Below are 16911 nucleotides of genomic sequence, written 5' to 3'. Positions count from 1 at the left end.
AAAAAAAAAAACAATGTACATAACTGTTTTAAATGATGATGATGATGATACAACAACTACTACTACTACTACACGATACTTGAGCAGCAAATCAGCATATTAGAATGATTTCTGAAGGATCATGTGACACTGAAGACTGGAGTAATAAGGCTGAATATTTAGCTTTGACAACAGAAATCAATTACAGTTTAGCAGCTATTCAAATATAAAGCAACTTTTTTAAACAGTAAAAAAAAAAAAAAAAATATATATATATATATATATATATGTGTGTGTGTGTGTGTGTGTGTGACCCTGGACCACGAAACCAGTTTTAAGTTGCTGGGGTACATTTAGCAATAGCCAAAAAAACATTGTATGGGTCAAAATTATATTTTTTTATTTTATGCCAAAAATCATTAGGATAATAAGTAAAGATCATGTTCCATGAATATATTTTGTACATTTCTTACCAATAAATGTATCAAAACTTCATTTTGATTAGTAATATGCATTGCTAAGAACTTTATTTGGACAACTTTAAAGGTGATTTTCTCAATATTTAGATTTTATGCACCCTCAGATTACATATTTTCAAATAGTTGTATCTCGGCCAAATTTTATCAGATTCTAAATATCTCATATTTATCATAAATAAATCTCAATTTTGAAAAATTGACACTTAAGACTGGTTTTGTGGTCCAGGGTCAGAGAGAATTATTATATTATTATTATATTGACTAGTAGTGCACATATAATTAGTGAAGTTAGAAAAGAAAATTTAATTACCATTGTAGCACAAGAAATCAGAGAGAGGTTCACATTTCTGATCAATCCAAAATCCTGTATTAGATAAACCAGCACAAGCCTCTTTTGATTGATAGCTGTCCGGTTCGTTTTGTGCCCAGTTGGTGTATGTCATGTGTTTTTCACCATTGGACCATCTCCAGCTGTAGCGGTCATCATACATTCCTATCCAAACGTTGTCAGCGTAACCCTCTCTCACCAGAGTTTGAACGATTTGGTTGTGTTCCTCTTTGTTGTCAAATGTTGCTAAATCATAGTAGTATGTCCTGCAGTGATCCTGAGCCTCAGTCCAGTTCTTTAACTCATCGATGAAGTATATATTATATAATATATGCCATATTCTTTTTTGACGCGATCAACCAGGGTTCGAATCTGCCTTTTTTAAATATCGTGTCTATCACATCGGAAAGGCATTTATTTTGAATCAAAATAAAGGAAATAATTGAAAAGCTGAAAATAAAGTATCGGCTAGGGATAGGGTAGGTGCAGGGAGGGCTTTAATGAGGTGGCATCCTTTTAATAATTTGAATTAAAATTATAATTTGCACTCAATACTACAATACTGAGGTGCAAATAATTACCACTATTTGCAATAAGTATAAATAGCAGAAAATCCTGCTATTTTAACATAGCGTAAATATAATATACAGCTATTTGCACTTAGTGTAAATAGCATCTATCGCAAAACTAGTGAAAATGTGGATTTTCATTTAATTTGAGTTTTTCACACACACAAAAAAAAAGAGTTCATTAAGCCCTCATCTAGCGATCCCAATGCTCCAAATACACTGCGTGCATACGTTGATATTCTGATTATTTTTTTGTTCTTTCAAAGCACATTTTATCAATTCCAAACCACATCAATCTTAATAACTACTATTGATTTTGAATTTAATCATTTATAAGTGATATATAATTGTCCATGAAGGCTGGAAGTGAAAACAACTCCTTAGGTGTGCAGAGTTATTAGGCAGGTTTTCTATTACTGATAAAATGAGCCAAAAAAGACATTTAACTCAGACTGAGATGTTATCCCATTGAGAAATATTCACAACTAATGCCATACAGAAATTGCAAAGTTAAGGCATGACCATTGGACAGCAAAATGCTCATTAGGTCAGCGGGGTCAGAAAACAACAGGTGGAGAGGAAAAGACACGTTAACTGCAAAAATCACTCTGTCACTGTCGGCATCTTCTCTGACTGGGGCGGTGAAATAATCAATAATATAGTCACATCACTGTTTTTACTGGGTGTTTATAGGAAATATTAGCATTTATTCAGCAAAGATTGGATTAGTCACTCATGTGCTGGACTGTCATGATTTTGGCTAATGCAAGACACTACTGAATGATGAACATTAGAAGGGATTTAGAAATGGCTATACGCAATGCTGACTTTATTTATTTATTTAGAGGTGGGTATATGGGTATATATCATATATACCCTGCACTACACCATTGAGTGTTGTAATTTGTGACCCTGGAGCACAAAGCAAGTCATAAGGGTCTTCTTTTTTTTTTTTTTTTTTAATTGAGATTTATAAAGGTGAATAAATAAGCTTTTGATGTATAGTTTGTTAGGATAGGACAATATTTGGCTGATATACAACTATTTGAAAAATCTGGAATCTGAGGGTGTAAAAAAATCCAAATATTGAGAAAATCACCTTTAAAGTTGTCCAAATGAAGTTCTTAGCAATGCATATTACAAATCAAAAATGAAGTTTTGATATATTTAAGGTAGGACATTTATACAATATTTCCATGGAACATGATCTTTATTTAATATCCTAATGATTTTTGGCATACAAAGAAAAATCTATAATTTTGACCCATACAATGCATTTTTAGCTATTGCTACAAATATACCTGTGCTACTTATGACTGCTTTTGTGCTCCAGGGTCACATTTTGTAATGATATCTTCCAGGGACTGCAGATGCAAGCTTCATAGCTAACTCTGGCACAACACTTGTGCTGTGCATGGTCCCTGTTAAATAAATGAAATAAACTAAACTAAAATCTGATGCCCTCTGCCAGAAAGCTGTCAATGGGAAGAAGGTTTACCTTCCAACATGACAATGACCCAAAGCACGCAGCAAAACTGAGCACACAATGGTTGAAGGAGAAAAAGGTGAATGTCCTTGCATGGCCTAGTCAGAGCCCAGACTTCGGGTGTTTTCACACTTGGTCCTTTTCAGGGGTCTGAGCGCAGTTCACGTGATTTTCTGGCCCATATGTAAACAGTCCAAACGATCTCAAACCCCTCAGAAGCTAACCGAACTGAGACCATCTCGGGACGTGGGCTGAGTACGGTTCCCTTTCGGCTAAAGGTATGGTTCGCTAAAAAACGTCCCCGACTCATTTGTGAATAAGAAATAGGCCATCAGATGTCTCCATACAAATCAGCTGTTCATAATTGCTGCTTCTTCTGCAGATCACTACAAGTTATTCGCTCAACGTACACTCGTTTATTTTAATTTCAACTGCTTCCAAACTGTGTAAGAGACACGCGGCTGTGCGCCTGGCCAGTTTAAACTTCTTGACATACGAGTGCGCATCCCAGCTAAACTTACTCCAGAGTTTATTGTGTTTCAACTGTCAAAAACACTCATGGTTCACATAAACAGTTGGTTTTGTCTCAATCGCATGAAAACATCTGAGAAAAAATTGCATGTGTATCAATACTAGTTCTAGTACAGCAGCCTAATATGAGAATCAGTAGAATCTACCAATATTATTCATACTATTATAATATGCTATTTATTTATTTATTTTCATTTGATTAGTACATTTCTTAATTACATGGTGCATTTAATGATACCTGTCAGACTACTGTACCTGAACTGTATTAAATAAAGAAATAAATAAATAACACCGTTTCTAATCATGTTGTGACATGGGTCTTCAGCTTTTAGACATGGCTGATGACAGCACAACAAATCAACCAACCCAGTATTGTGTGATAATTGTGATCATGTAAAAAGTTCATACATTTACCATATTTTTACCATAGTAACTGTTGCTCGACCATGTCATGTGTAGTCAATACACATTAACTACAACATATACCATGTCTCTCATCACCGTAACTGTAGTTTTACTGTGGTATTTGTAGTTAAAACTCAATAACCACAACATGTATTATGAGTTTACCACAGTAACCGTAGTTTTACTGTGGTATTTAAAGCACAATAACCACAACACTTACTATGAGTTTACAACACTACAGTAGCCGTTGTTTTACTGTGGTATTTGTAGATAAAGCATAGTTTTACTGTGGCATTTGTAGTTAAAGCACAATAACCACAACAACATGCTTTTACCACAGTAACTGCACTGTATACTATTTGTAAAGCAGTAACCACAATGCTTGCCACGCCTTTAATATGTTTTTTGTGAAGACATAGATCAGAGAGAGAGAGAGAGACACACACACACACACACACACAACATTGAATTTTCAATTGTTCATGGAATTCTAAAATGTTGATTTGTTCTACTTTTTAAATGTATCTACATGCATGTTTTTGTTGCATATATATCTGTTCTAGATTCAATGTAAACACTACGCTTTGGCAATACATTGTAACAATTGTCATGCCAATAAAGCACATATTGAATTAAATTGAATTGAGAGAGAGAGAGAGAGAGAGAGAGAGAGAAAGAGAGAGAGAGATGGCTTCTTAAAAGAGCTGCTGGAGTATGTGATCTGGCGTTAACTGCAAGACAGAAAAAAAATATTGAATTACTTCTCAAAAAACATATTAAAGGCATGGCAAGCATTGTGGTTACTGCTTTACAAATAGTATACAGTGCAGTTACTGTGGTAAAAGCATGGTGTTGTGGTTATTGTGCTTTACCTACAAATACCACAGTAAAACTACGGTTACTGTGGTAAACTCATACGTGTTGTGGTTATTCTGCTTTACCTACAAATACCACAGTAAAACTACGGTTATTGTGGTAAACTCATAGTACGTGTTGTGGTTATTGTGCTTTAACTACAAATACCACAGTAAAACTATGCTTTATCTACAAATACCACAGTAAAACAACGGCTACTGTAGTGTTGTAAACTCATAGTACGTGTTGTGGATATTGTGCTTTAAATACCACAGTGAAACTACGGTTACTGTGGTAAACTCATAGTATGTGTTGTGGTTATTGAGTTTTAACTACAAATACCACAGTAAAACTACGCTTACTGTGGTAAACTCATAGTACGTGTTGTGGTTATTGTGCTTTAACTACAAATACCACAGTAAAACTACAGTTACTGTGTTAAACCCATACAAAGAGTAGACAGTAAACACAGTTACTTTACTATGGTAAAATCATGAAAAGATGTTGTGGTTACCATACCTACAAAAAATACCACAGTAAAACTACAGTTACGGTGATGAGAGGCATGGTATATGTTGTAGTTACTGTGTATTGACTACACATGACATGGTCGAGCAACAGTTACTATGGTAAAAATATGGTAAATGTATGAACTTTTTACATGATCACAATTATCACACAATACTGGGTTGGTTGATTTGTTGTGCTGTCATCAGCCATGTCTAAAAGCTGAAGACCCATGTCACAACATGATTAGAAACGGTTTTATTTATTTATTTAAAACTGCAACAGGTCTATAATATACAGTAGAAGTTAGCTTAGGCTAATGTCAATGGCAGGCTACCAGTGATAGCAAAACTTTTAGATGAATTACCACTATAACCCTATAAAGCTACTGTATCATATTTGATACACACATTTATCTAAAATAAATTTAATATTAAATTCGATAAACAAAATGATAAACAAGAATAAAGAAACCAAGACATTCATATAAAGAATAATAAGTTGTACAAACAAATCAGACAATATTTATTCAAGACACATAATTACAAGACATGCCTGCTACATCTTCAAGAAAGAGTGGACTAGAAACCACAGAAACTAAATCAGAAAATGTGCAGCTGTAACAATCTCAATAACTATTTATGTTTTGGCAAAATGGTGGCTAATTCTATGAATTCAAATTAAAATTGAAAGTGAAAATGAAACTCGTATAAACTAATTCATAACTTTCCGAACTGAGATAGTATTATTATTATTATTATTATTATTATATATCTGGTGACCAGACATGAGTCTCAAACAGTCTCGAAGCCTCCAGATGTTTGTGCTTCAAGCCGCCCAAAACAGCAGCTGTACGAAACACTACACACGCCCTTCACTGATGATCATTTCATTATATTCACTTTCAAACTGTTTCTGAAACACAAAGAGGACGATTTTAATCTTTTATCGACTTTTACACTTAAACAAGGCATTAGATTTACACGCGGCTGTGTTCCGTGGCTGATGCTCGGCTTGAGTTTGGTCTGACCGGGGCAAAACAAACATCTCCTCGCCGCGTATTTTAGTCTCCACAGAAAGCCAAGAAGCTCTGCCTGGTGTTCACTGTGTTTCTGCTGCGCTAAACTATTTTAGCACTCGAGTTTAGTCCTTAAATGTAGGAGAAGAAAACACACGCGCGAGGGGCTCGCGGAGGCGCGCAGACACCGAGCGGCGGGTTGAGTCTGTAAGGTTCTCATGTGTTGTTTAAGAGCGCGGCGCCGCGCGAGCGACAGACACTCATTGAAGTCAGTGTTTGAAAGCCTGTAAATCCGCTCCGAGAAATGGCAGAAACCGCTCCAGCTGCTGCCGCTCCGCCGGCCAAAGCGCCCAAGAAGAAGTCCTCCGCCAAAGCCAAGAAAGCAGGTCCAGGCGTCGGTGAGCTGATCGTCAAAGCCGTGTCCGCGTCCAAGGAGAGGAGCGGCGTGTCCCTCGCCGCGCTGAAGAAAGCTCTCGCCGCCGGCGGCTACGACGTGGAGAAGAACAACTCCCGCGTCAAGCTCGCCATCAAGAGCCTGGTGACTAAAGGCACCCTGCTGCAGGTCAAAGGGACCGGCGCCTCCGGCTCCTTCAAGATCAGCAAGAAGCAAGCCGAGACCAAGAAGAAAGCGGCTCCTAAAGCCAAGAAGCCCGCGGCCAAGAAACCCGCTGCTGCCAAGAAGCCCAAGAGCGCAGCGGCGAAGAAGCCCGCCGCGAAGAAATCGCCCAAGAAACCCGCCGCAGCCGCCGCTAAGAAGGCGACGAAGAGCCCCAAGAAGGCGAAGAAGCCAGCGGCGCCCAAGAAAGCAGCCAAGAGCCCCAAAAAGGCCAAGACTGCCAAACCCAAGACGGCGAAGCCTAAAGCTGCAAAGCCTAAAGCTGCAAAGCCTAAAGCCGCTAAACCTAAAGCTGCTAAACCTAAAAAAGCAGCTCCCAAGAAGAAATAAACATCTTCTGTTTTATTCCCCAACGGCTCTTTTAAGAGCCACACACAAACTCTAAAGAAAGAGCAAAATAAAGACCTGCAGTTTGACTCTTAGTGGAAGTGAAAAACAAAACAAATATATATATATATATATATAAATATAAAAGCTTCTCTTATCTTTGTATTCTATCTGTTTGTATTCTTATACAATTTTACAAAAGCAAATAAAATAACACTAGCTTGCTCTATTATTTTTTTTTTCTATTATATCATTTTTTTTTCTTTTTTATAAAAATAAATACCTTGCTATGTATACTAACAGACTTGTGATAGCACTTGCATATTATTGCTCTTTTGTTGATTTTGATTGCTTCCATTGTCCTCATTTGTAACTCGCTTTGGATAAAAATTATCTGCTAAATGACAATGCAAATGTAAGTAAATTATTATAAGACTGTATCTGAGTTTACCTCGACTGGTAATGTTTTACATGTTGATCTTGCACCTGCATTGGTGTTATATTTTGCTTAGACTATACATTGTTTAACAATATTGTACAGCAACTGTATTTATTACCATTGTTCTTCATTGCTGCTGTTCATACTGTACATATAACCCTACACAGCTCTCATATTCATTTTCTGTACATACTCTGCTTAATTTTGTATATAACTCCACTGTACATACTATAAGACAAGTTATAGCTTCACTTACTCTGCACTTATCTGTGTATAAAATACTATATTCTTGCACTTCTGGTTAGATTCTAAGTGCGTTTCATTAGCTCTGTACGTTACTTGTAATGACAATACAGTTTAATCTAATTTAGAAAAAAAAAATACTTATTCATGTCTATTGATATAAACAGCTTTAATGGGTCACCGATCTAAATTGAATTAGTTCATTTATATATATATATATATATATATATATATAAACTTATTCAGCACCCCATCCCAATTTATTTAATATTATCTGTCATGTGTGTTTAGTCTAAATGCAGCACACTCCGGGTCGCAGCTGTGGAGGCGTGGCTTTGGCGGATTGTGTTGGAGGGAAGTTCAGTGATTGGTTTAAATTTTACAAGGCTCTAAACCAATGAGCGACTGGCACGCTCTTTTAAATATAGCGATAACAGAAATCTCGTTTTTAATTATTTCCTCTTTACAGACGTAATAATATTATCTAATCGACAATGAGTGGCAGAGGAAAAACCGGCGGCAAAGCGAGAGCGAAGGCCAAGACTCGGTCGTCCAGGGCAGGGCTGCAGTTCCCCGTCGGTCGCGTTCACAGGCTTCTCCGCAAAGGTAACTACGGAGAGCGCGTCGGTGCCGGTGCTCCCGTCTATCTGGCGGCTGTGCTCGAGTATCTCACCGCTGAGATCCTGGAGCTGGCTGGAAACGCCGCGAGGGACAACAAGAAGACCCGCATCATCCCCCGTCACCTGCAGCTGGCGGTGCGCAACGACGAGGAGCTGAACAAACTCCTGGGCGGAGTGACCATCGCTCAGGGCGGCGTGCTGCCCAACATCCAGGCCGTGCTGCTGCCCAAGAAGACCGAGAAACCCGCCAAAGCCAAGTAAACGAGTCCGGTCTGCTTCTCCAACACAAAGGCTCTTTTCAGAGCCACCCATTACATCTGATAGAGAGCGCTTTTCTATTAAATTAACTTAACATTGACAAACTCTTAAATAAGAAAAAAAGATCAACCGAATAATTACACCGATAATAATGTGGGGAGCTACACAAAATCAACGGCTGGAAATTTTTACACAAAATAAATTTTCATAACTAATGAATAAAACGTTAGTGGGAAACTTGTAAGGAGTCTTTAAGTAACGTTATGTGTTTGTGGCCTAAAAGTTTGACTGCGTGACAAATATTAATGTTGGAGTTGACTGTTGCTGTACAGGTAAGTTATCCTTCATGTATGCTTCTGGGGTTTGGGCTTCGATTCTGAAAGCAAAACACTAGACAACCAAACAACATATGTAGGCTTTTACTTGAGTTTCTGACAATGTTTTATTTAATGTCATAAAATGATCCATTTATAAAGGTCTAAAATGCCATCTAGTCTTTAAAATATTTATTAATTTAAATGAATTATGTAAAAATCATTTTAAATAATTGAATGAAGACTTGTTTTTATCCAACATTTCTGACATCAAACACATAATGGCATGAAACACAAAGTATAATCTTTATTAGAAGCGTAACATTAGTTCTAAAAGTCAATTACTGGTTTTGATTGTGGCTGCCACAACATCAGTCTATACCCAGACTATACGATTGTATCCCAATGATTTCATTATTATTTCATGTTTGCAATACTGTGAAGCTGTTTCAGACACAAAGCTTGCATAATGAGCTGCTCTTTCTGGATCAGAGACTGTGCGAAAGCAGGTTTATTTTCAAATATGATTGTGATTTCAAAGGTTTAATAGACATGGCGGGTATGATCATTCAGGAATAAGATTGAGTTTGAATAGATATCGCGTGCATACACATGTAGCCTATGTCATATTTGTACAGACCTCAAAAGTAACCCGGGCCCAGGCTCAAAAGTGATCCATGTGCTCAGGCAAATATGTTGCTGTTTGGATCAGATAAAGATAAACCTTTATAGACCATATTGCACATTTTTATACTGCTGCCTTGTGGATTAAGTTTAAAAAAGAGCCTACATGAGCTTTATGTTGCTCACAGTGACTGTATGAGGATCCTGATGGAGCATCTGTTCTGTAAGACAAAAGTACAGTGAGTTCAGGCTTTAATGAGAAGTTTTATGAATGAATGACTGAATTAATAAACAGAACAAAGCATTTTGAGCGGGAAACACAAACCGCTCGTTTGAAAACAGAAGCTGCGCAGTCATTGGCTAGCAGTCATGAGCAGACGTTACACATCAGCCAATCACAAGCCAAACCTCTATGACATCATAAGCTCGTGACCCTATGAGGGTTTAAAAGCAGACGCGGAATAAAGAGCAGTATATTCTCTACGTACTCGCAGCAGAGGAAGAGGTTAATCTTCGCGATGGCAAGAACCAAGCAGACGGCTCGTAAATCCACCGGCGGCAAAGCCCCGAGGAAGCAGCTCGCTACTAAAGCCGCCCGGAAGAGCGCCCCAGCCACCGGCGGCGTCAAGAAGCCCCACCGTTACAGGCCCGGGACCGTGGCTCTCCGAGAGATCCGCCGTTATCAGAAGTCCACCGAGCTGCTGATCCGCAAACTGCCTTTCCAGCGCTTGGTGCGAGAAATCGCGCAGGATTTCAAGACGGACCTGCGCTTCCAGAGCTCCGCCGTCATGGCCCTGCAGGAGGCCAGCGAGGCTTATTTGGTCGGTCTGTTTGAGGACACCAACCTGTGCGCCATCCACGCCAAGAGAGTCACCATCATGCCCAAAGACATCCAGCTGGCGCGCCGCATCCGCGGAGAGCGCGCTTAAACCCGCCGCTGCAGCCGCACCCCAAAGGCTCTTTTAAGAGCCACCAACACCGCACTGAACGAGACCGTTTCCACTGTATCTGAACCCAAATATAACTTATAGCAAGTACAATTGTGCTCACGAGCTTAATGAATGTAGTCTGGGTCTTATCTTGTGCCATTTTATTTATTTTAGTTCCTTATCACAAAGGTTATGTGTGTGTGCGTGTGTGTGTGTGTGTGTGTATTAGATGTGCTCAAATGTATTCATACCCTTGGTTTGGCAAATATAAACAATGGCTGTGAAAGTAAATCTACCATTATTTAAAACTAAACCACTTTGGTCATGAATATTCATACCCTTTTATTCAATAATTTCTGCAATCTCCTTTTGCTAAAATAACAGCTGAGTTTTCTCTTTAATGTCTGATGAGTTCAGAGAACAGGAGACCCTTCCTTCATCCAGAATCTCTCCAGATCCTTCATATTCACAGCTGTATGCTGCTGCTTCTCTTCAGTTCGCTCCACTCGTCTCAGGTCATCAGGCTCATCGTATTAATATTCATAAGAACAGTTTTAATGTGTTATATTTACTTATTTGTGGTTATAGCTTTTATGAGTAGGATGATTTATAACACCGTGAACATGTTGCATCCACTTGTTACAATGGATTACATTTCTCGTAATTTTATTGTATTATAAGTCTCATATCTTGCCATCGTTCTTATGCTATTTTACTTAAAGCAATCAAAGACCACTTATAAGTATAGTAATAATAATAGTAATATTTTTATTCTCTCAAACAGCCATAAGATCAGATCAGATGAATGTGTGAAAGTATTTTTACTATAATTTGTTATTATGATTATTTATAAAACGATAAGTTTTTTAAATTTATTTTTTTTTTTTATAATGCATTACACATTCATTATAATGCCTTAAGAATACCATCATAATGTATTATAAAAATGTTCTTCATAGAAAGTGTTATCATGGAGAGTCATGGAAAGCTTTTATTGGTATTTAATAGAATGAAGCCATGAGTCTGAACAAGATATCCAGGATCTCTGCAGAAAAATAGGCCCACAACATTACAGATCCAGCTGTGTATTTCATCGTACAGATGGGGTAACTGTTAAAAAAGCGCTTTTTACTGTAAAAAAACGCATAGACTGTAAACAACATGGACTTAGTGTCCGTGACGTCACTCGTAGGTTTCTGAAGAGCATTTTTGAAGCCTAAAGTGGGCGGAGCCGACCGCCGCCATCTTTGCAGCGCGTCACCGAGCGTCACTCCCGGATACTCGAAAATGGGCAAAAAGGCGGGACGTGGGTGAAGCTGAGGTGCCTGGTTGCAGTGCTGCCATGCAAAGACAAAACACCATAACTTCGTTTTTGGTCTAAAATGAGTCATTGATCATTTTGGGACGTTATGACCTCCTTTAACATGTGTATATAAGTATCATGGGGAAAAGGCAAATGCCGTGACAGCGTATCACACGTAAAATCAATAACTGTTTGCAATTAAATCCTTTTTCTATCTTTTCTTGTAACTCGTGAATTTTAAAATCTATTGCAATGAACTTCATCGGAGATGTTTAATTCACAATAATTCTGAGCACTTTAAGTCATTTTAATTCAGTTTGATGTAAAAACAAGGCTATCTTGCATCCTTTAATGTTAGTTAGCGAACATTGCAAATAAATCGGTTCCAAACTGGTATCCACTCGTGTTTAACTTTTTGTCTGGTTGTTATGGTCAGAAAAAAAACAAGAAAAAAAGAATCACATTACTAGATGTTATAGTAATGTTATATGCCAGTGATCACTAGATTTTATCCAGATGTTACTATAATGATTCTGTAAATGGTGATCAGAACCCAAATATTGTTTATAATGTGGAAGTTACTGCCTTTTGCCTTGGCGTGACATCTCACTTTCTGCAGACAGTGCAGAGTACAATATCAATATAGGCTATAGCGGTAAAAATCAAGTTTGAGATCATTTTCATTAAAACATCTCATTTCCAGATTCCCAGTATCCTAATTCATTTTTCTGTACAAATACAAATCTTTAAAGCCAGTTTTATGAAGTTTCACGCTCTGGAATCAGGAAGCCAAGGCTGGATAACTTCATGTTCCTACTAGCCCCCTTAAAATAAAATAATAAAATAAAATATTTGTTTTTTAACCCTGGAGAACCCAAGAAACAAAGCGTCGAAAGTAAACCAGTGGCGTGTCTGTCGTGTCATCCTGGTTAGAGGTCTGCAAGCCCGTCGGGTCCCGACACGCCGAGTCCATTCGGGCCGGGCTCGGGCCATTTTTTTTTTTTACAGGTCGGGCTCGGGCTCATTTAGCTTCTTTCCTTTTATTGTGCCCATATACGCGCAGAGCACACATGGCTAATTAAATACTGATTATTTTATAAATATTATACATCGCCTAAGCAATACGCAACGCATACGCACACATTAGCATACAAGTGACCATGCAGAGCATCAGGGAGAAGTTGGAGCGTGGAATTACAAAAAGTTCCCAATGCTTCAGGAAAAGCTGCATTTTTGATCAGCCATGCATTTGATGATGATCCACGCCATCTCCTCACTGGATGTGCCTTTAGAGAGAAATGCATCTTTAGGGATTTTATAATGAAAGAGTTTTTGTTTTCGATTCAAATTATTTCGTTTTAAAGTAGTTATTCAAAGCTTTCTATAGATACTATATTTATCAAGTCAGTGAGGCAAGTATATGCTGTGTTTCGGTTTTTCAGAAGCGCTCCGATTGCTCAAAACCGAAACTGTTTTTTTTTTTTTTTTTTATGAAAGCACGTTTTGTTGATATTGTGAGTGCAGGCAAATAAAAGTAGACCCTTTACGGTTCCGAACAACGTAGCCTTTTACTCTTACGTTTATGAGCAAACATGACAGCTTATTTCGAAATGTTTCCAAAGCAAGTGATCGCTCTGGCGCGTCCAGTAAAGCGCGCTTCAGCTTCCATTCTCTGCACACACTACTGGATATGCATCAGTGCACATTAATCTAGCTCAAGCGTTTAAACTAACATTGTGGAGCTGTTTTATAATTATAGATTTAATTTTAGAGAAGTCGTGATGATTTGAGAAAGCTAAATTTATCAAACGTATGCTATGATCAATTCGCTGTCTGCCGCTGGTCGCTTGGTCGTAACTTTAAAAAACAAAAACTTACATTTAACGAATAAAAAAAAAAAATGCTCCAAACGTTTTTCTAAATTAACTTAATAAAATAACTAAACGAATTACAATCACTTTGCCATTTCATACAAAACTGAACTATTTTAATAGCTGAAACGGTAGTAGATAAGCTGTTTTGGGAGAAGGGGGAAAAGAGACGGGCTCGGGTCGGACTCGGGCCGAGAATTCTGATGAGCTGTCGGACACGGGCCGGGCTAGGGCCTCAGCGTCTCGGGCCAGGGCCGGGCTAGGGCCTAAATTTTAGGCCCGTGCAGGGCTCTAATCCTGGTACGACTCAAACTGTTCACCTTGAAAGTTCACGTCAGGCAACTCACAGCCTTTCTTTCGCCAACTGTAAATTTTTGCGGCACGATTTGGCTCCATCTGTGGGCTAGCAGTCTCGGCAGACGGCACATCTTCATCGCTGGAGGAGTCATTGGACGAGTCACTGTCTTGGGCAGAAGATTCACCGCCATCCCTTTCATGCGGTTTAAACAATTCATCAGAATCGCTATCGCTGTCCAATTCAGGGCCAAAGTCACTATCATCAGCTTCAAGTTGCTCCAATACTTGTCTTACAGTGATCTTTCTCTGTTGCTTTCCCTGTCCTGAAAAGGGAGCGGCCATACTCCCTGAAAAGATATACTACTTTATTAGTCTCTGGCCCTGTACTACTGAGGTAACTTAGTAAAATATATTATACAAATTAATTTATTTCAAGGCTTTAGCCAAATACAGGACTGTCACCATTATCCAATGAAGTCACTCAAAGAACCAAAGGGTCATTTTTGACCCAGTTTTTTAACCCATACACCCAGAGGGTCATTTTTGGCCCATAGTTTTTTTTAACTAGCTCAGAGTTGCTAATTTATCCAAAAATTATATAAAACGTACTTCTAGGCATTCTGCAAGCTAATACTAAATAGATTAACAAAAATACACAATTTTACCAACCGCTGGTTTGCTGAGAAGACGATTTTGTTTGGGTAGGTTTCCAGCTCAACAAAACAGCATGTGGTCAGCCATCTTGTTACTACTACTTTGGCACTTGTGAGTTCAATATTCATCCACTAGGTGTCTCTATGCAGGGGCCAGAAGTGGCACTTTTAAATTTGACAAAATTTTTAATTTTTTTTTATTTTGGGTAGCAGCAATTAACAGCGGCCAAATTTGACCCCGTGGGTTCTCCAGGGTTAAATGAAATATCAAATGGATAAACAATGCAGATTTATTTTCACAGTCTTCTTTGATCACATTTACGAAGGGTATGGATAATTTTGAGCACAACTGTATACATATACACACAAAATGCTGGTGAATATTATAACAGTAAATGCACGTAATTGCTTGTGGTTCTAGACAAAGATAATGATGATCTGCAAGTCGCTGGTCTGTCAAAGGCGTACATTTAAATATTATTTAGATATTATGCAATAAAGTATATTTGTCAAATGAATCTTATAAAACATGCATTTTAATACGAAACAATGCACAAACATTGTTAGATCAGGGTTGGGGTTAAACCACATTTCGTGCTGGAACTAGCGGGGGAGGGGCGAGTCATGTGACGCGGAGCTGGTTTCAGTTAGGTCCTGTAAGCAACTCTAAAAGGCCTCCCTGGAGCACTTGCGCCTTATTCTTATTCGTCGCTTAGATTGAAACAAGAAGCATCTGAATCATGTCTGGAAGAGGCAAAGGCGGGAAAGGACTCGGGAAAGGAGGCGCTAAGCGTCACCGGAAAGTGCTGCGCGATAACATCCAGGGAATCACCAAACCCGCCATTCGTCGTCTGGCGCGCCGCGGCGGCGTCAAGCGCATCTCCGGTCTGATCTACGAGGAGACCCGCGGGGTGTTGAAGGTGTTCCTGGAGAACGTTATCCGCGACGCCGTCACCTACACCGAGCACGCCAAGAGAAAGACCGTCACCGCCATGGACGTCGTGTACGCGCTCAAACGACAGGGACGCACCTTGTACGGCTTCGGAGGATAAACGCCTTCAATCAGAACAAACCCAACGGCTCTTTTAAGAGCCACCCACACCGACACAGAAAGAGCTCATGTTGCTGGTTTATGCTGGAGATAGAAATAAAAACGACACGCAACGCTTGTGCATAAACGGTGTTAGTAATTTAGTTACTGTAATATTACTTTTTGCAGTAAATAGTGTTAAGTGCTAATAAGATTACTTTACATAAAACAGCTTACTAACTTCTGATGCATAAAATCTAACAATCAAATAATTTCTAGGTTGATTTTCATAATTTGCACATGTATGTGATGTCTCCAGTGCAGCAGATGAACTAAAATTAGCTCCTAAAACTTGCTGCCAAATTCTAGAAGATGCATTCTTCAAACAGTGATAAAAGAGGATGTGATGCTGGTCCTTCAAGAGTCATTCTCAACTTATCTGTCCATAAAGCCTATAAAAAAATCAGTCTTCGTGTATTTCACAACACTTCAGCATGTTATTCTTATTAAGTGAGGGCCATTTAAAATAATTTTTTACCCAAGCAAAGTCTCGGAGAACCTGACACATTGCACTTCTGGAGACTCCAGGAAGGTTGCAGTTCTGTAAAATGATGGTGCTGGAGACTAAATGGTTCTTGATGGTTTCTAACCTAATTCTTCACCTTAATTCTTGTGCAGTTAACGTGTCTTTTCCTCTCCACCTGTTTTTTCTGACTGTGCTGACCTAATGAGCATTTCGCTGCCCAATGGTCATGCCTTAACTTTGCTAATTCTATTATTGCATTAGTATTGCATCCTTCTCATGGGGATTTAATAATTGTTTTACTTTTATTCTTGAGTTCAATCTCATTTTTGGCTCATTTTATCTGTAAAAGAAAACCTGCCTGAAACCTGCCTAATAATTCTGCACACCTGAAATAATGAGTTTTTAACTTTCAGCCTTCATGGGCAATTATATATCACTTATAAATGATTAAATACAAAATCAATAGTAGTTATTAAGATTGATGTGGTTTGGAATTGGTAAAATGTTCTTGGAAAAAAAAAATATGACCAGAATATCAACTTGCCTAATAATTCTGCACACAGTGTACATTATTTGAGTAACTTGCCTAACACTGTATATAAACCTGTTATAGAAAGTGAAACTAGTTTAATGTTGGTGTGTGTGTTGTACCGAGAATATCCGTGTTTTCATAATGTTCAGCCGGAACTGATGTTTATTTTTAA

The 16911-nt window shown here is 38.5% G+C and overlaps 2 protein-coding genes and 1 pseudogene across 2 annotated transcripts; all 3 read left to right on the top strand.

Moving 5' to 3' along the window:
* The first annotated feature begins 6071 nt into the window (after positions 1–6071).
* On the top strand, positions 6072–7185 carry LOC131543472 (histone H1-like). The gene has a single exon (XM_058780855.1). It carries the CDS (start codon positions 6462–6464, stop codon positions 7101–7103), a length of 642 nt encoding a protein of 213 aa, XP_058636838.1. The 5' UTR covers positions 6072–6461; the 3' UTR covers positions 7104–7185.
* Positions 7186–8256: 1071 nt separating this feature from the next.
* On the top strand, positions 8257–8710 carry LOC131543482 (histone H2A-like). The gene has a single exon (XM_058780865.1). The coding sequence runs from the start codon at positions 8277–8279 to the stop codon at positions 8661–8663; it is 387 nt and encodes a 128-aa protein (XP_058636848.1). The 5' UTR covers positions 8257–8276; the 3' UTR covers positions 8664–8710.
* Positions 8711–10091: 1381 nt separating this feature from the next.
* LOC131543508 (histone H3-like) lies at positions 10092–15747 on the top strand (annotated as a pseudogene).
* The last annotated feature ends 1164 nt before the right edge of the window (positions 15748–16911 follow it).

Source organism: Onychostoma macrolepis, chromosome 07 (assembly GCF_012432095.1).
Source record: "Onychostoma macrolepis isolate SWU-2019 chromosome 07, ASM1243209v1, whole genome shotgun sequence".
NCBI lineage: Eukaryota > Metazoa > Chordata > Actinopteri > Cypriniformes > Cyprinidae > Onychostoma > Onychostoma macrolepis.
The sequence above is the reverse complement of the archived record's forward strand: the minus strand, read 5'-3'. Positions and strand labels throughout refer to the sequence as shown.